The sequence below is a fragment of the Antechinus flavipes genome, chromosome 4 (assembly GCF_016432865.1).
Source record: "Antechinus flavipes isolate AdamAnt ecotype Samford, QLD, Australia chromosome 4, AdamAnt_v2, whole genome shotgun sequence".
Lineage (NCBI taxonomy): Eukaryota > Metazoa > Chordata > Mammalia > Dasyuromorphia > Dasyuridae > Antechinus > Antechinus flavipes.
In genome coordinates, this window is record NC_067401.1 from 209931624 (window position 1) to 209959379 (window position 27756).

Sequence of the window (27756 nt, forward strand, 5' to 3'; positions counted from 1 at the left end):
TATTCAATGAGCATTTAGCATATACACATGCCTAGAGCTCTCTCTCTCTCTTTTCTTTCTCTTCCTCTCTCCCACCTTCTCTCTCTCTCTCTCTCTCTCTATATATATATATATGTCTATATTGCTGACTTGCTTATTTACATGTAACTTGCTGTTAATTTCAGGAATCTAACAAGAATTTACTCTAGAGCCTCAGGGTTATTGTCAACAAAAAAACAGTGCATACTATGTTATTGCATTTAAGTGGCTTGATCCACTACTGCCCACTATTAGTAATAACCTTTTTTTGTTAGACTTCTACAGCATTTGAAACACCTCTTACTCATGTGTCTGTATATGTATCAATTCCCCCATCTGGGCAAGTATTGTGTTTTTGTATCTTTTTCAATACCTAGTATTAGTGCTGTGTACACAAATAGGTATTTAATAAGTGTTTGGATTTTTATATTTCAGTGTATTAGTATGAGAAAACAGTAAAGCTAAAGAAATTCAGACAACTTCTATCTAAACAATCATTGGGCAACTTGCTGGAGCTATTTAACACTTCTTTTTTAGATTATTAAAAGCTTTTCTTAGATGATTGCTCCATGGTTTGAAATTCCTTTTGATCTGAGATAACTAGACAAAAGTTCAAAAACTAATTTTTCACTAGAATAGTAGTAGAGGTGATTTTCCTTCCAGTCTTGAAACTCAAAAACAAGTAGATTATAATTGTACAAACTTTGTTAGTCACTAAGAAGGAAAAGAATGATCCTAATCCAAGAGAAATTATAACACTTTGGTGTTAATAGATAAATACAACTTGTATAAGTATTTTAGGAATTGGGATTGTGAAATTCTCAGGTCATTTACCTAACTTAAAATTTATTCCTGATCTATGATGACAGCTTTGCCTTTTAACAAATGGTCATCTCTTACACTTAGTTATTTTGTCTTGCTAGCAATGATTCTCTTTTCAGTTCTAGCTGTAGACATTCACAAGCCTTTTTTACCTGAGAAATTTTTACATAATCTCAGGTAGATATATATATGTATATGTATATATATATTTACAGATGATAATTCATAATTTCACAAGCCCCACATTCAATTACATGACCCCAAATGGGGTCCATGACCCACAGTATAAGAAGCTTTGGTTTAGACTATAATAATCCCCACTTCACTGAGAGAAAAACCTATCCTTAACCTGCACACTCAAGTATAAAATGAGCAAAAAAGTGCACAACATTCAGAAGTTCAAGTTTTGATTTACTTAAAATTGGAGAGTCACTTTTGCTAGAATTTAGCAACTTCTCAATTTGACAAGGGATTGGTTGTGGGTTGCCATGTTAACATTTCATAAAGTGCTTGCTATGTTTTAAGGGGGCTGGAGACAAAAACTCAACGTTGTTGAGATAAAATTATCTTTCCATTACTCCCTCTTCCTTGCTTTATTTTTATTCAAAGATTGTGTCTCTAGTTCTCATCAACTACTCTTTCACTGTCTCACTTTTTTCTGCCTCTTCATGAAATCTGTTGCCAAGTCTAATCCTGCATTCATAATCTCACATTCATCCCCTTTTTCCATCACCATAGATTTAAGTCCTCCATCAGATAAAAAATATCTTTTTATAGACTGAATAGCCGCTGTCTTATGTATCCCTCCTTCAGTCTGTCCTTCACAAAGCTACCTTTGTGCAGCTGTGACTTTGTCACTTCCTCTGAAGAGGCTCCAGTCACTGGCTTCCATTTGTCTATAAGACAGGTGTGAAGCACCTTTTTTTCTTCCAAAGGCCATTTGGATACTTGTAACATTATTCATGAACTATACAAAATTAGCAACTTAAAAAACTCAAACAGTGGGAAGTGGTTGTACCTAGCTTTCAGCTCAACATCACCAAGACCAAATAATTTTAGAGGCCTTATACTACTTGCAGGCTGGATACTCTCCACCCCTGCTATAGGATAAAAAAAATACACATGCCTCTCTTTGGCTCTTAAAATTTTCATGTTGACTCCAACCTATTTTTGTCAGCCTTAACTGTGTACACTTTCTATATGATAGAGAATTCTATCTTGATCTCCACTTGCCCTCATCCCTATAGCTTTTCTAGCTGTATTGTATTTGCTCCTAATGGAATGTGAGATCCTTGAGCACAGACACTATTTTTTTGTTCATCATTTCAGTTCCTGACATATAATGAATATTTATTAAGTATATGCTCTTACGTAAGTTTCATCTGTAAAAGGGGAATAACAACACTTCACTTCTCAGGGTTATGCTTTGAAAACCTTAAAGTGCTATTAGCTATTAAATTCAATAATTCTTGGACTTTATCTTAAGACAAAAACAATTTGTCTATTCTCAGAAAAAAGCAAACATTTAAAACTATTTTAGTAGTTTGACAAGTTTTTACATAATTATAGAGTGAGTTAGTAGCAAGCCATTTGATTTAAAAAAATTTAAGATCAGAAGGGATAGACTTCGTAAATAAAATTATTCAGTTAATTTGATCAAATAATTAGCAGGTGACTTTCATTACTGAAAAAAATTGACTTTGGGATTTCAATTGGAGTAGCTGTTGTCACATTCGGAGGTATGATGAGAACAAAGATCATTTTACACATTAAAATTAGTCATCCCAGTCCTTAGCTGTTACCTTTGTCCAAGTTGTGATTCACACAAAGCCTTCTATGGTTTCTGGTCTTAATTCACAGTTCCATAACTAGTATTATTCTCTCCTTGGGCATGCAGCATGGAAAGCACCCAGTCATCAGCCTTGGAGGGCAGAGATCCTATAACAAGAGACAATGAAGCTATGCTTGCCTGAGAGATTGGAGTTATGGGAGAAGGGACATTTCACCTTAAATGAGCCATTTGGGATTAAGAAGCATACTTACCTTCTGTTTATTGCTATTTTAACTATTTTTCTAAGTGACACAATGAATAAAATGCCAGGAGCCAAAACATTACTTCCCTCACTTTCACTGTCATCTCCTTGTTGACTGATATCAAATGGAGGTGGCTGACACAATCACTACTTAATTAGTATTTTCTACTTTGTGATTTGCAGACTACCATAAAGATAATTTCACCTGGAATTCAAAGTCACTAATTTTTCCTTCATTCTCAACTCAACTAGATAAATTCCTGCACTAAGCAGAATTTTGTATTCTTCATACTTTGTTGGTAAAATGAAAACTAAAAATACTTTTTGTTTTAGTCCTGTTGGTTTTTTCAGCTTTATCATCTACCTTATTGCCCCAAAGGATGTTGTGAATTTGGAAAGTTCAAAAACACTGGTCCCCTGCAATCTTCTCATATAGTGATGTGGTTTTCTAGTATGAAGTCAGGCAGAAATGAACAAATTGAGACAACAGGAAAGTCAAAATTCTATAGTGTTTTGTTAGAACTACCATGAATTTTTTCCCTCTTACTTCACATTTTTTTAATATCAATCCAACTCATTTTCAGAAAAGTAAAATTAGAGAAAGGAAGAAAATAAATACAAAGTTAATAAGACGAGGTCTAGTATATGCAAATGTAAAAACATATCAGACTAGGGAATTTCAACTGATCTGAGACCTGAAAGTTGGAATCAATTTAGGGGAAAAAACCCTTTAGCAGGAAATGGAGCAACTGAGAACAGAAGATGGCTCCATCTCCATTGTGAGTTAGCAAATAGCATATGGAGGTAGAAGAGAGAAGAAGCAGGGTTGAATTTGACATTTTAGAAGAACAAAGATTATAGATTTAGACTTGGAAGAGGTTTAAGAAGTTATCTGGTCCTATGTCACCTTAAAGGACACCTGAATCATTTTGGGCGGGAACTAAGAAACTCAGCTTTGTGATGAAGATTCAAGGAGCTGGAGAAAAGACTGAAAAGATGTGTGGATCTTAATATTCAAAATATTTCTACCAGCAATTTTTGTGATAAAGAACTGGAAGCAAAGTAAGTATCTCTTGATTGAGAAAATGCTAAACTGGTACATGAATATCACTGTATTATAAAAAAGTATAAAATATGAATACAGTATAGAAAGAAAACAACTTATGCAGAGTAAACCAAAGAAAAACCATGTACAACAACAATGTAAATGGAACAACCAATCACAAAAACATGGAAAGTGAATATTGTAAAATGTCTAAAATGTATGATCCCAGAGAAAAGAGATAAGACTTCTTGCTTTCCTCATTCCTCTGTAATGTTCATGGTGTGAAACATTGCATATATTTTTCAGACTTTTTCAATGTGTTGCTTAGATTTTGCTGATTCCTTTTTTTTTTTCTTTAAAAAAACCTTTGTTGCAGTCATTTTTGGTCATGTCCAAGTTTTCCTGATTCCAGCTGGTATTTTTTTAGTAAAGGTAATAGAGTGGTTTGCCATGTCCTCTAGATCATTTCCCAGATGAGGAAACTGAAGCTAATAAATGACTTGCCCAGAGTTCACTGTAAGTGTGTGAGACCAGATTTTGAACTCATAAAAATGAGTCTGTCTGACCCTAGTGCTATCACCCTATCCAGTGTGCTACCTAGCTGCCTTGGGACATTGGAAGAAATTTAAGTTATGTAAGAACACAAGTTTCAGTATGTATATTTTCAAAGACCTGAATAGCTCTGTGGAGTTGGGAGAACTGTATAGAAACATATAAACCAAGACTCAAAAGTTGACTGAGTATTCTAATTGGGCACAAGGCATATCAGATCAGATGCCTTATGGTTTACTTCTTCCCCAGCTGAGATAATACCTCATAACAAAACAAAAAAGGAGTATTTCATTTCAACTCCTTCATTCCTTTAAATAGTTGTAATTATCATTTGGTTATAAGATATTTGAAGTGAAACAAGTTAAGATATTTCTGAGTAAAATTTATTCCATTTATCAACAATCTAATAAAAATTAAACTGAGCTGCTAGAAACTATAGCTAAAACAATTTAATTTATTGGTCAAATACTAAGACTTCGAACGCTAGTTTATAAGTGGCTGCTACTGAATGGCATGCTTATTCTGCACTACATATTTCTCTTGATTTGGCAGAGATTAGCTAACAATTTCTTGCAAGATCTTGCTTTAATGATTGGGCAAGAATTTTCATTACTTTTCAGTGCAGTGCAGTCCAAATCAACTAACACTCAGCTATAAAATTAATCCAATCTAAAAGTAATAAAAAAAATTAAAGCTTTGGAATATATAAAGATTAGTATTAGGATTAATCTCAAATTGAAGATCTGATTAATAAAGATAAGCTTAAAATTTTCCTTTAATAAAAATAACAAGTAATGCTTTTCCTAGGAATGTGTTACTTAGAAAATTTAATCCATCACATGATATCAAACAGCAATGAAAACACAATTATTTTTATTAGGACCATTTGACTTTATGAAGAACTAACTTCATTGTCAATAGCTGGTAGAAAAAATTGTATCATCTAGATATAAATTTAAAACATGACATTGATTTGCATGTTTCTAGAGATTTTACAGATCATAATGTAGAATCAATGTTCCAATCTCTGCAACTATATATTTAAAAATGTCAGTGTCATAGAAATGATGAAAACTAAAGATGTTTAATATGATTTTTATCAAAAGTGAGAGATAATTTAACATTAGATCATATATCAGATATGATAATAAATTTATTGGAAAAATAGCAGATTTGGATAACAATTCATGATTGAATTGCTGCCATAAGGTGGCTAAAGTTGCAAGAGTTTAGCAAAAAAAAAAAAAAAAAAATCAAAGTATTCTATGATATTCAATTGACTATAAGTAATTTGCAATAGAGTATTTATTTTTGTAAATTGTATGTTACATATGCCTTATATAAATTTCTTGCTCAAGATCACTCAAGCATTAAGTGGCTGAGTGGATTCGAACCCAGTTTACAAAATGAACAAAGTAGAGAAAACTAAATTTAAAAATTATGTCTCTAGATTCTGGCCAGAGTTTTCTCTGCTATAAGGTTCTGCTTTCCTTTCATAGGAAAATATAAGAAGTCATATTGTCAATTTTTGACTATATGATAATATTTATATGGTGCTTATTATGTGCCATGCACTATGCTAAGGAGATAGTTGCTATGCCCACTTTACAGATGAGCAAAGTGATTTACCCAGAATTACACAGCTAGTTAAGTGAATGAAGTGGAATTTGAACTCGGGCCTTCCTGAATTCATACTCAACACTAACCACTGTGTCACTTAAGAGACATCCTGCTTCAGTTTATTCTATATGACCAGGATGCAAAGGCCACAAATTTGCAAGCTGTCAGACAACAAACAGCCTGTTGGTCAGTGATAACAGAGTTTCTGAGATTAAGGAACAACAATAACAAAGTGCTTAAAATTGACATAAGAGCAGAACAAAAGTGGGTGTCTGCCACTTGACCTAATGATATTTTAGACCCCCCAAACACACCTCCAGAAGGTTTCTCCCCTCCATTGTGAGCTCTGCCCTGAGAATGATGGGGTACTGCATCATTCTAAGCCCAAAATCAGAACCAGACTACTACTCAACTCCACTTCTAATCCATAAAATTAGCATATCAGTGACATGAAGCTCCTGGTTTCTCTAACTTTTCCCTGTAAATTTATCTTCTTGCTCTGGATCTTTGTCAACTTCTTTTGGAACCTAGCCCACTTTCATTAAGGTTACAATTATGATAAACTCTGTGACTTGGAGATGGATCTGAGCCTGAAAATTCTTTTGAGACACCTCGTCACAATGGTTTGGAACCCCAAAATTTTGGGAGTCCCCTTTGAGCTCCAATACTTTTATCGTGACATACATAGAAGGCCTAGTGGAAAATTTACTGTGGAAATTTTGAGAAATTATCATTTCTTGAATTTTTCAATTTGTCAAATTATCTCCCTGTCATAGCCAAATTCCTAGAAAAGATGTTTACGCTTATTTTCTCCACCTTCTCCCATTTCTCAACCTCATATATTTTGTCTTCCCTCTCTAAAGTTACCAATTATCTCTTAAGCAACAAGCATTTTTAAACATTTACTATTCTTTTTAAAATAAGTTTATTTTTAAAATATATGCAAAGATAGTTTTCAACATTCACCCTTGTACAAACTTGTGTTCCAAATTTTTCTCTCTCCCTTTCCCCAACCCCTCCCCTAGACAGCAAGTAAGCCAATATATATTAAACATGTACAATTCTTCTATACATATTTCCACAATTACCATGCTGCACAAGAAAAATCAGATTAAAAAAGCAAAAAAGCAAGCAAACAACAAAAAAGGTGAAAGTACTATGTTGTGGTCCATATTCAGTCGCATAGTCCTCTCTCTAGATGCAGATGGCTCTCTCCATCATAAATTTATTGGAACTGGCCTGAATAGCCTCATTGTTGAAGAGTCAAGTCCATCAGAGTTGATAATTGCATAATCTTGTTTCTGTGTACAATGTTATCCTGGTTCTATTCATTTCACTTAGCATTAGTTGCTGTAAGTCTCTCTAGGCCTTTCTGAAATCATCCTGCTGATTGTTTTCATACAACAGTAATATTCCATAATATTCATATACCATAACTTGTTCAACCATTCCCCAACTGATGGGCATCCACCCAGTTTTCAGTTCCTTGCCATTATAAGGGCTGTTACATTTTTGTACATGTGGATCCTTTTCCCTTTTTAATTCTCTCTTTGGGATTCAGGCCCAGTAGAGACACTGCTGGATCAAAGGGTATGCACAGTTTGATAGCCCTTTGGGCATAGTTCCAAATTGCTCTCCAGAATGGCTGGATCAGTTCACACTAACAATGTATTAGTGTCCCAGTTTTTCCCCTATCTCCTCCAACATGTATTATATTTTCCTACCAGCCAATCTGAGAGATGTGTAGTGGCACCTCAGAGTTGTCTTAATTTGTATTTCTCTATCAATAATGATTTGGAGCTTTTTTTATGACTAGAAATGGATTTAAGTTCTTCATCTAAAAATTGTTCATATCCTTTGACCATTTATCAATTGAAGAATGGCTTATATTCTTATAAATTTGAATCATTTTTCTATATACTTGGTTTTGTTTACACATAAAAGTTTTTAATATAATCAAAATTATCCATTTTGCATTTTATAATGATTTCTAGTTCTTTTACCATAAATTTCTTCCTTCTCCACAGATCTGAGAGATAGATTATCTCTTGTTCTCCTAATTTGTATCATCTTTATGTCCAAATCATGAAGCCATTTTGACCTTATCTTGACATAGAGTATTAGGTGCTGGTTAATAACTAATTTCTGCCATACTATTTTCTAATTTCCCCAGTAATTTTTTGTCACATAGTGAAGATAGTGAGTTCTTATCCCAGAAGTTGGAGTCTTTGGGCTTATCAAACACTAGATTACTATAGTCGTTGATTATTGTATCTTGTGAGCCTAACCTTTTCACTGATCAACTACCCTGTCTCTTAGCCAGTACTAAAATGGTTTTGATGACCACTGCTTTTGCATCTGAACACCTACTATTCAAATACTGTTGCTTAAATTATAAATGCAATGAAACAGTACACATTAGCTAAATTGCCAAATCAAATGGCTTAATCCTCATTTTTTGAGCTTCATGACTTTCTCCAGAATATTCTCTCCTCTCTTGGTTTTTATGGCATCGTTTTTTCTTGGTTATTTTTTTTCCTCCTCTTCTAGCCTCCATTTCCTATCTACTAAAATAGTCCTGGACCCTCTAAATTCTCTTATTTTAAATGAACTCATCAGATCCCACAGGCTCAATTATCAGATGACTCTGAAATCTATCTCTGCTCAGTGATAATGCTGGTAAACGTTTACTGGCTCTTAATCAAAAATTATGTATACAAAAGGGATAATAATGATAACATTTATATAACACCTATTGTATACCAAGCAATATGCTAAGTGTTTTACACATCTCTCATTTCTCACAACCACTCTGGGAGAATTTTCTTCATCTGAAAAATAGGGACAATTAGAAATTGAGGAAACAAGGAAAAAACATGACTTACTCAAAGTCACACAAGCTAGTGTCAGAAATCAAAGTTTTCCTGACTCCAAGAGACGTGTACATATACAAATCAAATGAATGAATCCACAGAGAAATGCATATGTGTGTAGGAATATTTTGCTATCAATTTCAACTTTTTTCTCTCCTTACTATGTCTTACCTAGGGATTCTGAATCAGGAATCCACGAGATAGGGAAAATAAGTGCATTTCAGTATAACTAATTTTCTATATAGTTCTATACATTTGAGTTTATTCATTTGAAAAAAGTTCTAAGGAAGAGCTTATGGCACAAACAGAAAAGTTCGAAGAAAAAAAAAACCCTCTTTATACCAGAGTTGCCAAAAAGGTACCAAAACTAACTCCTTTTAATTTCCTTGAGAAAAATCACAAAGAAAATTAGAAGGTAATCTGATCATGCATGCAGTTGTCTACCAGCTCAAGCTTTCACAGCCATCATCCTAGGGAAACAACTTCTGTGAAGAAAGGGAGAGTTAACCCCACCAAATACTAACAGCCACACAGAGGGCAGGCAAGCCAGTTTAGATGAAGTCACCCAAAGGAAGAGGCAGAAGGCAACATGTGACAGGTCAAAACACCATCACCTTGACCATCATTTCTTGAACCAGTTTTTGAAAGACAACTGAAATGTTCAATGTGAACACCTACACCTTTGAAATTGGCAAATGTCACAGGTCTTGATTTATTGTTTTATAGATTATCTAAACTAATGGGGACAGCCTAGGGCCTTAAGGTTGTCTTGGGAACAGTGACACTAAATGACATAAAAGACTTTCTAAATTGCCATTGCACTCTAAGGACCTTGGGACTTTTTCCATCTCACTTGGCAACTGAAACCTTAGAATGTGAGCCCCTTGGAAGCAGGTATTGTTTCATTTTAATTTTTTATCTCCAATACCAAGCGTAAACACCTGGCATGGAGCATATTTAATAAATACTTGTGGACTGATTCACTTGAGAAAATGCCAGAATCCTGAAGAAAGTAAATGAAAACTGGAAGCTAACTTGGTGTTAGAGATTTTATTTTCCATTCTTAATTCTTGTTTGTTTTTTTAAAGATTGAGTCTCCCTATCTTTTCCAGGATGGAAGTATAGGGACTATTCATGGGCCTATCTACTACTGCTTGACATGGAAATTTTGACCTGTTCCATTTGGAATCTGGTACAGTTCAAGTCAGATTTACTGGGAACATCAAATAGGGTTGGGCTGCACAAGAGACCCTACAGCCTGACTTTTCCCACTAGTTGAGATTACCCCATACCTACTTTGATTCATTTTCCAATATTGCCTTTCCTGATATCTTAAGACTAGTAAAGTCAAATATTTTAAAACAAAAAGAACAATTAGAGATGTATATAAGAATCTTAATTTTAATGGAATTATTACAATTAAGTTTTTATTATTAAATAATTTTTGCTATGCGCTTGTTTACAGAATTAGCAGCTTTTAGAATGAGGGAAAAAAACTGTCTTCATCATACTTGGATTTACAGAGAAAGAAAAGAAAGAAAAACTCAGGCTTTGTGATTTTCAAAGCCATTATATACTAATTGTATCATCCACATAGTAACATCCCAATATTACAGAGAAGTTGGAAAATGAAGTGTCAACATTGATACATACATTTTCTGAGATAGCAGACCCAGGTTCTAAATTTCTTGGTATTAAATATCAGTATCATGTTTCACAACTTAAAGAGGTTTATAAATATGTAATCAGTCTAGATACCATCATTTATTATATAAAACAACTCAGGTGTTAATAAGTATTAGTAGTATTATCTAACATGATTTGTTCACATTGCCTTAGAAAGCATTAAAGTGCAGCTATAGTCATATGCTATGCAACTTTTTTCTTTTAATTTCACATTTCTTCCCATTCTTGGATATTTATCACAGTATATAGTTTTGTTAGTCATTAATACAAATATCAATTTATACGTAAAAATTTTTTGACCTATTTTAAAGAATTTATCTATTAAGAGAAATGACATAATCTCCAATTAGTTAAGAGAAAAAACAAAACAAAACCTTTCTTTCCCAATATTCACTTTTCCCTTTGAGAAGCCTTTTGAGCACTTTAAGAAATGTCTTAAAAGTACATTTTTTGTGCTAAAATACAGTTGGGAATAAGAGGGACTGGGATGACATTTGGCACATAACAATTATTAATTGGAGACGAAGAGAAACATTCCTTACACCAATAAACCTATGATTCTCTTCCTCCCCAGCACTTAGCAAAGTGCCTTACATATACTGCAGAAGTTTACGTAATGTCTTGATTAAATGAAACACATGATCCCAGTCCCTCCATATTGCAAAAACTCTTAAAAGTGGCAATGCTTTTCTTTAAAAGCTTTAAAATGCTGGTCCATTTATCTCAACAATTACTTATTGAGCATATAATCCAAAATGCAAACTTAAATATTGCCAGTTACTGACTCACGGTGCTTACAACTATAACATGTATTCTGAGGCAGTCTTTAAGACAATCCTCACTATTTCATAAGGTTGCTTTTTTTGTTTTGTTATTAGGGTCTTATAAAGAAAAGTATTTGATCAATACTGATTGTAATGTTAGGGGATAGAAACAGGATCTAGGATTTCTCTGATACAAGGAACTATCTAATAAACAAACTCCCTCAAGCATTGCAGGTAGGCAACTTCTCCACAACTTAGGATATTGGAGAGTGAAACGTTTTAAGAACTTTTCAAAGTTATTGAAGACTGAAATGAGCAAAAAAAGAGAAGAGAATCATTTTCTACCATGACAACAACTCTAAAAAACAGGCAACTTTTTAAGCCAAAAAAAAAATTACCAAACTACAATCCATACAATGAGCATTCATGATCCCAGAGGACCAGTAATGAAATATATCATCCATTAAAGAGATTGTATAGAATGAGTCATACATTTTTATTTATAATGAAATAATTTGTTTTGCTTGAGTGTGTATGTTTGTTATAAGAAAATTGTTTTTTTTTTTTTTTTTTTAATGGGTTAGAAATGGGAGGGAGAAAAATATTCTATTTTTTTCTTTAACAGAAGGAGGATGATACAGGTGTAAAATGTTGCATATATTTTAAGATGAAGTCACTATAGTTTTTACTTAGGTTTAAAAAAAAATTATTTAAATTGAATCCCCAGAAAAAGGTGTCTGAGAAGTTTAGTGAGGTGCCCTGGGTCACACTGCCAGTACACATCACTTTTGGACTTCAAGTAGTTCCCTATCCACTATGCCATAGAGACAGGGGCCTCTAAGCACAGTAATACTACATCACTTTATTGATTATATTATAGCCTTTGTGTACTGGTTGTGATAGTAATATTTTTTTAAAAATCAAATACTCTAAGAACAAGGTCAAAAAAGCTGGAACTTGAGAATACTTAGTTCCCCTTAGCTTATCTATATATTTTAATAAATAAAAGAGATTATAGTGAACTTGGTGTTGAAATTGTAAAAGTATTCAGAGTGAGACTATTATGTGGGAAATGTAAAAATTAGTTTATAATGAAAAGAAATGTTTTGAAGTAACTTTGCCAGTTACTCTTTCATATAGAGCATTTTCTAAAAATGGAATGAGGATCATGTGCTTTTGAAAACCTATGATGAAATGCATCGATACAGGCAATTGCTTCTGTTCTTTTGATATAAAGATAGCCCCAGTTAGCTAAGGAAAACTTTCACTTATTCTAGGTCTCCTAACTTTTAAGGAGATGTATTATGTAATTACGAAGCAACCTCTGCATCTCTCTTGTGGGCAAATAATCATATGTCCTTTTTATAACAGGGAAATGCAGCATCTGCTAGTTATGGGTATGATGAGCTTTTTTTTTTTATCAGTTGACTAAATGTTAGGGCTCAGTAATCTATAAAGTGCACTGAAATTTTTAAATTTTAAAAATAAAACTAATTTTCTTCTAAGAATAATTACAAGTGAGGTATCTATAAGGATTAAAAGTCACCACATGTCTAATTCGTCTCCAGTTCCTCTAACACTGGATATTAATCTCCTCCAGGGCTAAAGAATAAAGTTAAGACATGCTCTTAGTTATATTTTTAATCTCATGCAGGTAAACAGCACTGTGAACTTTTATGTCATGTATGTATGTATGTGTGTAGTACATATATGGTTGTGTGTGTGGGTGTGGGTGTATGTGTGTGTAAAAGCGCTGTTTGTTCTTTCTGTGGGAATTCTGAAGTTGTTTTCCTGGAATCAGACTTTATATTTTAAAACAATAACTATTTAACTACAAAGATATTTATTCTAAAGCAATCTTAGGACCATAGCAATGGTTGAGCTATTTCAACATTCCGCTCTTGTATGGTGGGCATTTGGCTATGAGTTAAGTGTTTAATAAATACTATTAGAAACACAATGACTATCATGCTACCTAGGAAAACTCCCATAAAGTATGCATATGACTGCAGTTTATAAATCCTTAGGTTCACATTGCTCTGTGGAGTCATCATACTATGGGGAACCACTGTGGGAACTGTTTCAGAAAGCAGTTCCTTTACGTTTGCTAGTGATCCATTATGTGGCATTGGAGGAATGTTAAGAATATGGCACAGAAGTGGATACAAATCTGTCGAGTTCATGGAATTCTTTGAAATATTCTTCTTGAAAGTAGGACCATGGGCCAAGAACAATGGATGCATATCAGAAAATTCATTATCGTAACCATGATTACCTACTGTGAAAAACAAAATGAATAAGTTAGCCAACACCTTGATATCTGGTTTTTCATATTATGAAGTTAGTACAAACTTGTTCAGTATTAAAAATATAAATGAAATTATACAAATGCATTGTAGTTTGCTTTAATAAATGGAAAGTCAAATAGGATATCTATAGATCACATAATATAAATTACATAAGCAATCTTCAACTTGATTTCTAAATTCTGAAATTCTTTGGAATTTACTATTTAGTCAATTATACCCAGATTATTAACTTACCACAGGATAATAATAATATTTATGTCATTTTTACTATGTGCCAAGTACTTTACAAATATCTCACTTGATTCTTACAATAACCCTGGAAGATAGCTTATTAAATCTACCCCCATTTTACAGATGAGAAAAGTGAGGAAAATAGAGGTTAAATTAATTGCCCAGGTCATAGCCATCAAGTGTGTGAGCCTAGATTTGAACTCAGATCATTCTGACAGCAAACCCGGTACTTTATTCAGTGCCCTAACTGCCCCCATCTCTGCCCCCACAGCACAGGATGCATGAACAAGAATTATGTCAATATGTTCCAGGATGTGTTCTACATATTCTAAAATTCAGTCTGGCCTGTGGCCAAGACACTCCCTCTGGGGCACCTTAATTTTCAACTAGCATTTGGTTTTTATTTGGAAGAGCTAAACTGAGTAAAATTAAGTCAATGAAAGCAGAGGAGGGGGAAATTAAGGGAGAGAGGCAAAGTACAGAAAGGGTAGATAATTTTTAAAACTGGAACAGTGATTTTGTGTAGTGAGTAAGCTACATCTGAAGGCAACTAAAAAAAAAAAGAATTCTAAAAATATTTAGAGCAATGGAAGATTAATTTGGACGAATATATATAGCTTCCTCTCCTCCACCAGAGAGATTATGGCTTTCATTGGATGCATGTATACGGCTATTTAAGTCTCACTGCTTTCCAGTTATTTAATCACATAATCTTTCAACAAGGCCAACCAAAGGAAAAAGTTAAAATCCATTAGTACTTAGAAAAATTCAGGCTAAAATAGTGTGACTTTTGATTTTGTGGATCTATGATCAAACTGAATACTGTATGTTTTTGTTATTCACGTCAAAGTTATGAGAGTTTTTGACATTGTAAAATAATAAAGTGAAGGCTCAATTTGGGAAATTTATTGCAAATAAGTTGGTTCATCTATTCCAAAAGCAGGCCTGATTGGTATAACATCAGTATGCAAGGAAGGTGAAGCAGCCAGGGCTGAAGAAAATATTTAATGAGATCAAAAAAGCAAAACAAACACCCTGTCTGTCAAAAAGTAATCAAGTGACCTTAAATGTCCTTCAAGCTCCTTAAAATATCTGTCACAATAACTCTAAAATAATAATGATAGTAAGAGCAAAAAAACCAAAACAAAACAAACTGTCTTTACTTTCAGAGAGCTTTTACTGTAATTGGATAGACAGCATGGAAACAATTAGATTACCTACAGGATATATATAAAGTGGATGGAAGGCAATCTTTGGACAACTAAGTGCTGCAGTGGATAGAGAGCCTCAAGTCAGGAAGATTCATCTTCTCGAGTTCAAATCTGGTCTCAGACACTTATTAGCGTTGTGATTCTAGGCCCTAGTTTGCCTTAGTTCTTCATCTGTCAAATGATCTAGAGAAGGAAATGGCAAACCACTCCAGTATTTTTGTCAAGAAAACCCCAAATGGGGTCACATGAAGACTGGGACATGACTGAAATGACTCAACAATCTTGAGTGGGAAGGCACTGAGGGTGAGAAAGAGGAAGATCAGGGGAGAGCTCAGACAGAAGATTGTACAACTAGATTATAGAGTTTGTATAGGGGAGTAAAGAATAGTAGGGAAGTAAGAAAGGGCCAGGTTACAAAGAGATTTAAATGCCAAAGAGACAACTTTATATTCGATCCTGGTCAGAACAGGAAGCTACTGTTCTTCACCAAATGTCTGTGTGTTAGGGCAGGGATGAGGGAGTTTCATTTTCATACTCCCCACGTTAGGAAAATCACTGGCAGCTGAGTGGAGAGGTAGATTAGAATGGGGAGACCATAGCTGGATCCTGTCAGAAAACAATAAATTGTTTGCCTTAAGAAGGTTAATTGTCAACTTTCAGAATATTTTGAATGGAAAATGTGATTAATTTGTTGTCACTCAGTCATATCAGTCATATCCCACTGTCCATGACCCCATTTGGGATTTTCTTGGCAGAGATACTGAGTTGTTTGTCATTTCCTTCTTCAGCTCATTTTTCAGATGAGGAAACTGAGGTAAGTAGGCTTGGTATGCTATTCACTGTGCCAATTGGCTAACAGATTAGTTATCCAACTAGTTTTTAGTTATTTAACCAATAATCCCCAATGATGGCAGAGATATTAATAAAAATGATACTGAAGTAATAACATACCACAAAATACTTACACATGAATGTATTAGATCTATTCTGTATAATGGTCCATCCTTTGTCAGCCATTATCAAAATGGGTTGAATTCTGTGATGGTGCTTGTAATGAAATCTTTCCGGAATGTCCTCCTTTTTATAAACAGTTAGATTAGGATGAGCATTAGTCAGTGCTGCATAAATCTTGTCCAATTTACCTGGAGAGAAGAGAAATATAAGGAACTGAAACAAGATGATACATTATTAATCTAATCACTTTATCCATTAATTTAATTAATTAATCTAATCAACATCATTAATCTAATCAAATAGCTTTTTCAAAGAAAAAAGCTCTTTTGGTCATGGTGAATCATAATTTTTAAAATAATTATTTTAAATTTAAAAAATCAATAATTTTAAAATAAACACTTGATTATTAATTTTTTTACAAATCATAGTAAAAAATAAACTGACAGGGCTCTAGTCTAACTATCTCAATTTACAAATGAAGAAACTGAGGTCCAGGAAAAGAAAGGAACTTTCCTGAGGTCAGACAGGAAATAAACAAAAGTAACTCAGAAACATTTCCAAAATACATTTTCACTACAGTGAAAAGCAACTATTTTAAAAAAGCATTTAATTAATTTATTTAGTCTTCTTACATGGAAAAATTCTCCCCAATCCATCCCAATCTTGCCCTTCCCTGCCATCTGTCACCATGGCAGGGAGACCAAAGAGTTTGTTCCTTGTTTTTAAGTAAGCTCATTTTAAAGAATTAATATTATAGGGGCACTGATTCATCTGACAGTACTTGAAACCTCAATTTAAGGAATTTTTCAATTGGAATGAATTACATATTATTAATCAGTGGCATTTACTAGGGAAATAAAAGTCTATAAGACAGTTGGTCAGTCATGGCTAATACTCAAGCAAAGCAGGAGGGAAGATAATTTTTTGGAAAAAAAAAATGGAATTAGAGGATCCATTGAAAACTAAAGAACTGCTAAAAATGTAGGGGAGGGAGGTGGCTTCCTCACAGCTAGATAGATTAAAATGAAACTAGAAGCACTTATTTAAGCTCCCTAGCTTGGTTATAGAAATCAAACTTAGTTAAGACAAAAGGGACAAAAACAGAAAAAACTCTCTTAAAATCATCTATCAGATCATTCAGTACAGGTCATTACCTTTTTTTGGCAAAATGCCTCTCACTGGTGAATTGTCTATCAGGAAATAGTCATTTGGATTGATATAGTGGTCAAGTTCTATGATCCTTTCCCCAGAACACTGTGTCATTCCATGATCACTTGTGATAATTAGGTTCACGGTATTCCACAACTTTTCTTTCATCAGCTCTTTGATGAGATATCCTATCTTACTGTCAATATCAGAAATGACAGAGTCCATGAGTGGATTGTCTGGCCCTAAATTGTGACCCATCTCATCAGGATCTTCCCAGTAAAGAAGAGCAAAATTTATGGATTTCTCTAACTTAAACCATTCAATAATTCTTGTGACTCTGTCTTCAAATGAAACAGATTGATTATAAGGCATATAATAAGTAGGAAATTCTCCATGTATTTTCACATCTGTCCCAGGCCACATCGCAGCACCTGTCTCATGGCCTGCTTTTTGATTTGTAATCCATATTGGAGTTGCATCTTCCCAAAATTCTGAATCATAGATTTCCAAGTGCTCCAAGGAGAAGGTTTTGTTCTGGACAGAATCATACATGTCATTGGCAATTATACCATGACTCTCTGGGTAGAGACCAGTCACCAAAGTATAGTGATTAGGATAAGTTGTTGTAACAAAAACATTAGTAACTTGCTTGACATAGGCACCATGCTCCTTTATATAATCAAAATTGGGCGTGGGGACTCTGTAGATGTAATCCCAACGGAATCCATCAAAAGAAACTAGCAGAACTTTCTGTTCATCTTGGTGGTAGGAAAATGTGACTGAAATTGTTAATGCAGAGAGTGTGAAGAACACATGGCAGAATTTTGAATCCATTTTCAGAAAACAATCTGTAGAATAAATGAAGACAGGTTAGCACCAATTGTCAAAATTTTAGAGTAACTCTCAGTGATTATATATCTCCATCCTCCCAAGTATATACACATACATATTTTACGAGTAGACAAAAGTCAGGCATTTTGGCAGCAGTGAAAACAATATGCTGTTTTTTTTTGTTGTTGTTGTTATTTTATTTTTGTTTTTTTACTGTATATGTACATATTTACCCCTGAAACCAACTGTGTTATTTGACATTTTTAAAAATTCTATCTTCATTAGATATATAGTTGTTTGTTGTATGTCTGACTCTTCTTGATCCCATTTGGGATTTTCTTGGCAGAGATACTGGAGTAGTTATTTCCTCCTCCAGCTTAGTTTACAGATGAGGAACTGAGGTAAATAGTGTTAAATGATTTGCCCAGGATCACCTGTCTAGTAAAAAGTGTCTGAGACCAGATTTGAATTCAGAAAGATTAGTTTTCCTGACTCCAGGCCCAGCCCTCTATCTACTGTACTTCCTAGCCACATAAAAATAAACAAATGAGTCTTTGTAACTCAAACATATTTACAAAACATGGTCTATTTTCATTTATTTACTAGGGGAAATAGAATTAAGGCACTACCTCTCTCACTTAAAACACCTAATAGCTTTTGAATGAGAAATAGAAAATGGAAAAACAAGCTTGGAGTTGTTTTTGCCTACTGTAAACATTGAGCCTTTAACAGATATATAAGAGTAGATTCCTCAGGATAGGCCCCACATTCAGTTTAAAAGATATTTAATCAATGTAAAGATCTCTTCTCTAAAAGTGTTTTATTATTTAAGAAAGCAAATAGCTATGTCTCAATTATCCATGTTCCTCAACAAAATGGACAAATATGCTCCCGAAAGAAAATCTCATTTTAGTAACTGAAAGACAGTTTTTCACACTAAGGAAGGATTTTTTGTTTTTGTTTTTTCTTTTTTAACCAAGCCTTCACTGGATATATTTTTAAACAACACAAAAATTGGATCAATCCAAGCTTTCTGTCTATTGATGTTGGAATTTGATTTGTAAAATGTTTCTAAAGCAGGCAAATAGTATTTGAAAAATGACAAACTGTTCCCTTCAGACTTCGGAACTTTAGGGACCTTTGAGGGAATTGCTGTTAATGAATACTAGTAACTGCTCTGAAACTTCTAGTTTTGGAGAGATGATTACAGCATTGCTAAATGTCACACAAGTTAATTAGTCATTCAATCTCAGTGTTAGAAGGGGCTTCATAATTTATAAAGGCCAATCTATACTTAAATGGGACAGTTAGGTGGCATAGTGGATAGAATATAGGGCTTGGAATCAGGAAGACTCATCTTCCTGAGTTCAAATGAAGCCTCAGACATTTGCTAATTGTGTGACACTGGCCAAGTCACTTAACTTTAGTTTCTTTATCTATAAAATAAGCTGGAGAAGGAAATGGCAAATCATTCCCTTATTTTTGCCAAGAAAATCCCAAATGGAGTCACAAAAAATCAGCAACAATTGAAAATGACTGAACAAGACTCAAATAAGAATCCCTCTTTTAAAATACCTCTAACAACTATTCATCCTGTTTCTTTGAAGATATCAAGTAACAAAAAACTTGTGATCTATTGAGATAACCCATCCTTCTTTTGAACAACTCTGATTGCTAGGATGTTTTTTCCTTATATCAGCCTAGAATATTCCTCTCTACAATTTCTACCGAACCTCTTCCAAATTCCACTTCCTTCTCTCACCAGGTAGCATTTCAGATCTTTGAAAACTGCAACTGTTTCCCTGTTGTTGTTGTTGTTTTTCATTCTCCAGGATAAAGACCCTCAGAGGTTTCTTGATTTTTGGTGTTTGGCTTATCCTAGTTACACACCTATGGACATAGTCTGTCAACATCCTTCTTAAAATATGGTACCTTGAAGTGAATACTTGTTCTGGATATTCTATACATAGTTTTGGACTTGAAGCTAAGAAGACATGGAATCAAATCTCATCCTCAAATCTTCAAATTAAAAAAAATCACTCCAGTATATTTGCCAAGAAAATCCCAAATAGGCTTATAAAGAGTCAGATATGACTGAAAATCGACTGAATAGCAACAAAGACAGTGCAGAGCACCCAGAACTCAGAGGTAAGAGTCACGTGACCAAAAGAGTCATTTAGGGTTAGTTTCCTCTTTTGTACAGTGGGAATACTGTCATTTAGGATTAGTTTCCTCTTTTGTACAGTGGGAATACTGTCAGGTAGGGTTAGTTTCCTCTTTTGTACAGTGGGAATACTGTCAGGTAGGGTTAGTTTCCTCTTTTGTACAGTGGGAATACTATCTATAGTATCTATCTCATGCTTCAGGTCTGGAACCTTCTTGCCATGTAACCTTTTCAACTTCCCTTCTCTCTTTCCTGAGTCCTTCGAAGTGTCCATTTTGGAAACAGATCTAGACCAGTCATACTTCATTCCCTTCCCAGCTCTGCTTCTGACTCTCTGGATTTCCCTACTTTGCACTTACATGGCTACTTTCCCTCTCCACCTTCACTCCTTTCCAACTTTCCCTTTCCAGCTCCATTTTGTGTGTTATTTTCCCACACTGAAATCTAAATTGTACACATAAATATATATGTATGTACATATATATATATATACATATATATATATATAATGCAGACAAAATAGGAACTCTCTTTTTGCTTATATTTGTATTTTTAGCACTTTCACAGTGCTTGAAATATACAAAGTACTAAATAAAGGGGCAGCTAAATGGTAAAGTGGATAAAGTGCTAGGCCTAGAAAAGTTAGAAAGTTTTGAGTTCAAATCTGGCCTCTGATACTTACCAGCTGTATATCCCTGGGCACACTAACCCTGTTTGCCTCAGTTTCCTCATTTTTCAAATGGGCTGGCAAAAGAAATGGCAAACTACCCAGTGTCTCTGCCAAGAAAGCCTCAAATGGGATCATAAAGAGTCAGACACAACTGATTAGCAAGAACAAGAAGTACTTGATAATGTTTGGTGCTTGCCTGCCTATCTTACAGAGTTGTTGTACAGTACAAATTACACAATGAAGGTAAAACTTCTGTGGCTACTATTAGAATATAAATTCCTTACGAGCAAAGATTCTTTTTCTTTTTTCCTTTTTAAATTTTCTTCCTTCCCTTTATTTTTTCTTTCTTTCTTGTTTTCTTCCTTCCCTCCTCCTTCCTTCTCTTCTTTCTTTCTCTCTCTCTCTCTCTTTCTTTCTTTCTCTCTTTTTGTATTTTTATCTGCAGTAGCATAATGCATAGCACATTGATGTAATTTAATCTCATGCTATTTATTTTAATTAAGCTCAAAGTTTCCTAAGACTCCCAGGTTGTCTTCTTATGAACTGTCTAGCCATGTCTTCCTTATTCTGAAGTTATACTGTTAATTTTTTTGAATTCAAAGTAATTTAATGTAATCCTATTATTTTCAGCTTACTAAATTTGGGCTAAATCTGGGATCTGAACCCAGTTTTTCTGGCTCCAAATCTAGTTCTCTTCTCACTGCACCAAACATTTATTGTAATATTCAAAATATGTTTCTAAAGGGAAAAAAAATTCCTCCCCAATATGTCAAGTCCAAACATTTTGATAAGTAAGAAGTTAAGATGATAGGCAGTCATAGAACCTTCTGTGTATACTATGGAACAGCAACAGGATTATAATTATTGGAATCATCCATCTGGGAATTTACTTTTCATTTATAATAGTTTTTTTTTTTTCTCTCTCTTTCCAACTTTGGGTTTATTGCTTTATAGACCACATAAATTTTTTCTCATTCTTGGAATCATCTGACTCAATACTAATAGCTTTAAGAATTCTCTTCTCTCTTCCCCCTTTGGTCTGCATATTTAGAGATCAGACACAAATACCACACTTCTCTAATAAAAGATATTAACTAGTATAACTTACCATCTGAAAAATTCTCAAGTTTACAAGAAATGTTTTCAAGTCTACAAAATGTTTCTCAAACTTTCCAGCCACAAAATGAACTGGACTATTGCTTTGTCGATTTTGCCTTTTATGTTTGAAATTTTGCATTTTGTAATGTCAATGAATTTAGGTTCTGTCTTATACCTAGTCTATTCTGTGACCAATATACATTTGGAGAGGGGGTTGACAAGAGGTAGAACTATGGTTTCAGTTCTAAGTCTCATTAAAGGATGAGAATTTAAAATTTTAGCTTCATTAAGTAAATTAGGCAACTCTAACATTATAGGGCACAAAAGAACTTTCTTTTCTACTTGATATAAGCTTGCTGGAATTATGGCCAGGCTCCTCTCTTAAGAATATTATATGGGTGTGTGTAAATAGATATATGTGTATGCATATATATATATGTGTGTGTGTGTGTGTGTGTGTGTATGTATACATACATGTGACTAGGTATATGTACATATTATTGTAAACACACATATTGTATATATGCATTTGTTTTCTTTGGCCAAAAGCAGTGAAATTGGACAAAGATTACATTCTTTAAATAGCCTTTCTAGTCTCTTTCTCTCTTTGTGTCTGTCTCTGTCTCTCTGTTTCTCTCCCTCTGTGTGTCTCTGTGTCCCTATTTTTCTGTCTCTGTTTGACTTGCTGTTTGTCTCTCTCTCTCTTCCATCTCTCTGTTGTCGGTCTGTCTGTCTCGTCCCTGTGTATGTATTTCTGTATTTCTATTTTTCTCCCTCTCTGTGTCCCTATTTCTGTTTGACTTTCTGTGTCTCTCTCCCTCCCGTCTCTCCTTTGTCAGCCTCTCCGTCTCTTTCTGTGTCTCTGTTTCTGTCTCTCTGACTCTCTCTCATAGTGGATAGGACAGAGTGCCAGCCCTGGACTCAGAAAGACTCATCTTCCTGAGCTCAAATTTAGCCTCAGACACTTCCTAGCTATGTGACTTTGGGCAACTCATTTTACTTTGTCTCAGTTTCCTCATCTATAAAATGAGTTAAAGAAAGAAATGAGTCAAGTAGAATCACACACAACTAAAAAAATTGGGGACAATTTACAGTTGAGGAAACTGAGAAAATGATTTGCCTAGGGTCACATAATGTGTAAAAGTGAATTTGTACCCTGGTCTTCCTGGTTCTAGGTCTTGTACTCTATGCACTGTGCAAGGAACTTACCTGCCTCTCTGCCTACCTCAGCTACTCAATATATCCTACTTAAGGAGCAAAGAATCTTAGTGGGTTAATGAGTTCTCAATTCCCTAATATCACCTACTTCTAGGGTTCTTTCCAACTCTAAACCTATGAAGAGGACAAGGTAAAATAATGATTAGTTAGTGGCAAATCAGATTACAAAGTAATATCAAATCATTCTATGCCTAACCACCTTTATTGAAGAAGTAGTATTTTTGTCTCAGAATTATTCAGAGAATTGTTTTGCTACCTTTTTACTTTGGCTGTTATTGAATATAACCATCAAATTATGCACCTTACAAAAATCCTATTCTCCTTATCTCACTTTTTGAAGTGCTTGTAAATATTGAACTGAGAACCTCCTAACACAAACTGATTCATTCCCCTAAACTTTTACATTTTTGCAATTTTGCTAGTTCCACTACAACCCACCCCAAATATGAGAGAATTGGGGGAGGATGAAATCAAACCTTCATTATGAAGCCCATAGCTAAAATGATTTTCCTCTAGCTTGTGGTGGGTAGGTGGGAATGGGAGCATATATTTTGGATGTCCAACAAAACAAGTTAGACAAAGGTTACGCATTTTTTTTTCTTTCTTTTTTTTTTTAAATAGCTTTCTAGTGTTTGTAACAGGAGCTGCCACATCAATGACATCAACCTAGCCTGTTCCACTAAAAAGGGAAGCAGGGGGTAGGAAGGAAACAAAGCAGAGCTTCTTTCTGCTCCACTAGCTATGGTACAGAAAAAAAAATCCCAATACTTTTAATTCACTGGAGAATACTTCAAATGAAGGGGTAGAGTTTCGGAGATGGGGCTAACTCAGGGCCCAAGGATGGGTGGAAAAAGGAAGGAGAAATTTAGCTTGGTTTGCAGAGGAAATGAAAAGGAACTGCGAATCTAGACCTAAAGGAAGGCGCCTTAATCTATTACTTAATCTATCTTAAATTGGGGAGTAAGTAGCCCGCACTGGGTAATGAATTTTCATTTCCCCGACATCATGCCCAGGTATTATGTAAGATGTGCGTTTCCGAGGTGGACTCTGTGCGCACGCGCGTGGTTAGGTGTCTGTTTACATATTCTGGGGTTTGTGTGTGCATACGCGCTTGTGTACAGGACATATATGAGTGTGTGCATGCACAGAATTGAATCTTATGTGCGTGAGCGTAAGAACATGCAAATGGAGTGTGGGTTCTCCAGGCAAGGAATGGGGGATCGCCGCCCCCTCCCGCACCGTATTCGTCTCCCGGAGCTCTAAATCTTCAGCCTTAATCTGGGGGAATGAGAAAGGTCAGGGGCTACTTTCCCGCCCCAGCAGACTTGGGATCCCAAGGAGTGAGGGTGGGGGGTGGAGAAGAAAAGCATTCAGGAGCCAGGACAGACCCACAGCCCGCTCACCTGCTAGTTTCCTGGCGCTCGGCACAGCACTCTACCAGTCCAGATCCACCTTCTCCAGAAGACTTAAAGAAAGGAGCTGTCCGAAGTGGTCAGATTTTCTGTCAATCAGCCGAGAGAGGGAAAGGTGGGGGTGGGAACTGATGCTCTGGAGAATGAATTTGGGCTGGACTTCGGAGGTGGAGCTGGGGGTAGGGTCAAGGGGCGGGAGCTCTCAAGAACGGGCCAATGTGGAAGGAGATAGGGGGAATGGCTCCGCCTTGTTACCGCCTCCCCTCCCTCTCTAGAGTCAGGCTTCCTGGTGAGCAGTGTCTTTCACCGTTATTAGCCTTGTTGGTGAAAGGTGCGATGTCGGAGTAGACAACTGTCAACAATTGTGCTTTTCTCCTGAGGTATGTGATCCGAGAACTGTCTTTTCCCTTGACATAAGCATTAACTATAATTGTTAAAACATACTTTTGGTAAGTTTAAGAGGTGGGAAGCAGTGGACAAGTTTTATTTCCGTCCTCCTCCTGCCCCAATCCCAGAACCCGACTTTTGGGTTCCGATTCCATATTTGAAAAAAAAAAAAAAATAGATTAACAAAGTGGTCTTTCAGGTGGATCCCTGCTTCCACTAGTACCCTCCATAATAAGCTCCTCGAGGGCAGGAACTATGCAATTTTGATATTTAATCTTTAGCGCCTGATATATAATAGACTTTAGATGCATTTATCCTATCCCTTTCTGTGTTCTCTGAACAATTCATTGCCCCTCCGCTCTCCTCAATTTTTCAATTTCTTCCATGTCACTGTCTTTCCTTGCTACATGAAAATATATCTACAGATTCATTCATTACCTGGAAACACCCAAGTGTCTCCCATCTCTAAAAGAGTCTCACTTAATTCTACCATCACTTCATTAGTTGGTCGGTTGGTTGGTTGTTGCCCTTCGTTCTCAGAGGACCAAAATGACATCACTATGCAAGAATCAAGTTCGGGTGTCCGACTGTGGTTGATTAGACCCACACGAGCGGAAGGCTCTGAGACACAAATAGTCCCTATGAACATTTAAAGTGAACTAACTTAGGATATCTCGCTTTTCTTCTGACCTAATTCAATTCTGCTTTGTTCATAGAGTACAGCATCTTTTTCTGATGAGGACAAGCTATGCTGGGGGGTCCTGTGTCAGTGTTTCGCATGTCATACAATCAATTCTAAAATTAAGAGACCGTCACTTCAAGTTAGCATCAATCTTTATCTCTCCTCCCTTTTATAGCCAAACTTGCAGGAAAAAAAAAAAAAAAGAAAAACTATCTTTGCTTCCATTTCGTCTCCTCTCACTACTTCTCAGCAATTTATTACCTGATTTCTGATTTCTTCACAATTTTAAAACCCCTCTCTCCAAAGTTACCATTGATTTTAATGGCCAAATGCAATGGAATTTTCTGTCTTCAGCTATTTTCTTTTCCTCTCTCCCTCTCTCCCTCCCTCCCGCCTGCCTGCCTTCCTTCCTTCCTTCCCTCCTTCCTTCCTTCCTTCCTTTTTTCTTCCTTCCTTCCTTCCTTCCTTCCTTCCTTCCTTCCTTCCTTCCTTCCTTCCTTCCTTCCTTCCTTCCTTCCTTCCTTCCTTCCTTCTTCCTTCCTTCCTTCCTCCCTTCCTCCCTCCCTCTCTCTCTCTCTTTCCTCCTTGCCTCTCTCTCCCTCCTTCCCTCCTCCCCCTTCCCTTCCTTTTTTCGTTCACATTATCATCATGTAAAGAAGCTTTTGGCCAAGTTGTTACTTGTTTATGCTTCAACTTACCAGCTTGATGGATATTTGTGAGTTTCTGGTCATGATAGCTACAATAATTTTGGTTTTAGCTTGAGACTCTCATCTTCTAGTTCCTAACCTCACACTCAGTTTTCTGATTCCACTTCAAGAATTGTGTGCTTGGCTTTAAGAAAATAAGCAAAGGAATCTGTTGACATCATCAAAAAAAAAAATAAAAGAGACAAAACTCTCTTTTTATATCCCCTTCCTGTTCTTGTTAAACATGTCCTAGAATACATATAGTTTGTATTTTTCCCAACTGGATCAGAATCTCACCTTAAGGAATTTTTAAATTGATCAAGAGAATTCCACAATCAAATGGGTGAACTTGGGGTAGAAGCAGTAGGGAGACTTTGTCACTTTCATTGTACCTTCCTAGGGAGAGTCTGTCCTTGAACTTTCTTGTCTCCTGGAGGACAGGTCTAAGTGATCAATTGGTTGTTGAAAATTCCAATGGGATGGATATTTTGGGAGGCTCCACTCCATATGCTGAATTATTAAGGGCTATAATCATCTGGACAGTCTCTCCTTCCCCTCTCCCCCAGCTTTTGTTTTATAGTAGAGTTAGGTTCAAACTGAGGTCTTTGTAGGAAAGGCTATTCCCCTCTTGGAGCTACTTTAGTGCAAGGCATATAAAAGTTCCATGCTCCCAACCAGAAGAAGCTGTAGAGAGGGCAACTAATTTGATCTAAATGGAGAGAGTTCCTGACACCCAGCTTCTAGATGACTGTTGAGAATTACTCCTTGGTGGATTCACTATGATGTAAAAAGAAAAATTCACTGGAATATTGGAGTGTTGCCATTTGAGCACGTTTTTATTCTGAAGGGATTCAATCATAGGGTGGTGCTATGAGTCTGAGAAAATGCATGAATTTTTATAAAGTGGGATTTATTGGAATTTCAAGGAATTGCTATACTAGCAACCCCAAGTTCATTTCTCTTCTAAGGATAGTCTAAACCAAATGATGCTGCTGCAACCTTGTGGAACATGAGATTCAATGGAGAAAAAAGGAGAATTGCATTGATTATTTATGGGCTAGTATGAGTTCTGTGAATTTTTTCTCCCTGTGGGGCAAATTAAAGGTTTCTCTGTACCTGGCACCATCATTATTAACCAAATTTGTGGGACCTTTTGTTTTCAATCCTGTGAAAACCTAAACAATCTTTTAAGTTTTCCTAGGGAAAACTCTAGATAGAGGAAAAATGAGTCAAAGAGAAAAATGTCAAAGCTATTTTAGGACCACCCTAACATTAGACCTGATTCCTGTAAATTCAGAGCCACAGATATTTGTCCATTTTTTTTGTGTGTAACCAATACAT

At 35.4% G+C, this 27756-nt stretch overlaps 1 protein-coding gene and 1 long non-coding RNA gene across 4 annotated transcripts in view; one reads left to right on the forward strand and one right to left on the reverse strand.

The window, feature by feature from the left end:
* Positions 1-10344: 10344 nt before the first annotated feature.
* ENPP5 (ectonucleotide pyrophosphatase/phosphodiesterase family member 5) lies at positions 10345-27753 on the reverse strand. 2 transcript variants are annotated; one of them, XM_051997083.1, is made up of 4 exons: positions 25486-27753; positions 17273-18115; positions 16130-16306; positions 10345-13691 (listed from the first exon to the last, which is right to left on the reverse strand). In XM_051997083.1, the coding sequence occupies exons 1-4, from the start codon at positions 25694-25696 to the stop codon at positions 13273-13275; spliced, it is 1650 nt and encodes a 549-aa protein (XP_051853043.1). In that variant the 5' UTR covers positions 25697-27753; the 3' UTR covers positions 10345-13272. The 2 variants fall into 2 exon arrangements, with proteins under 2 accessions (XP_051853043.1, XP_051853044.1); XM_051997084.1 differs by lacking the exon at positions 25486-27753 and adding an exon at positions 24652-24749.
* LOC127561819 (uncharacterized) overlaps positions 24748-27756 on the forward strand; it is a 49349-nt gene continuing 46340 nt past the window's right edge. For both annotated transcript variants that reach the window (XR_007953542.1, XR_007953541.1), the window contains exon 1: positions 24748-25040. This is a non-coding gene — a long non-coding RNA (uncharacterized LOC127561819). The remainder of the gene's footprint in view (positions 25041-27756) is intronic.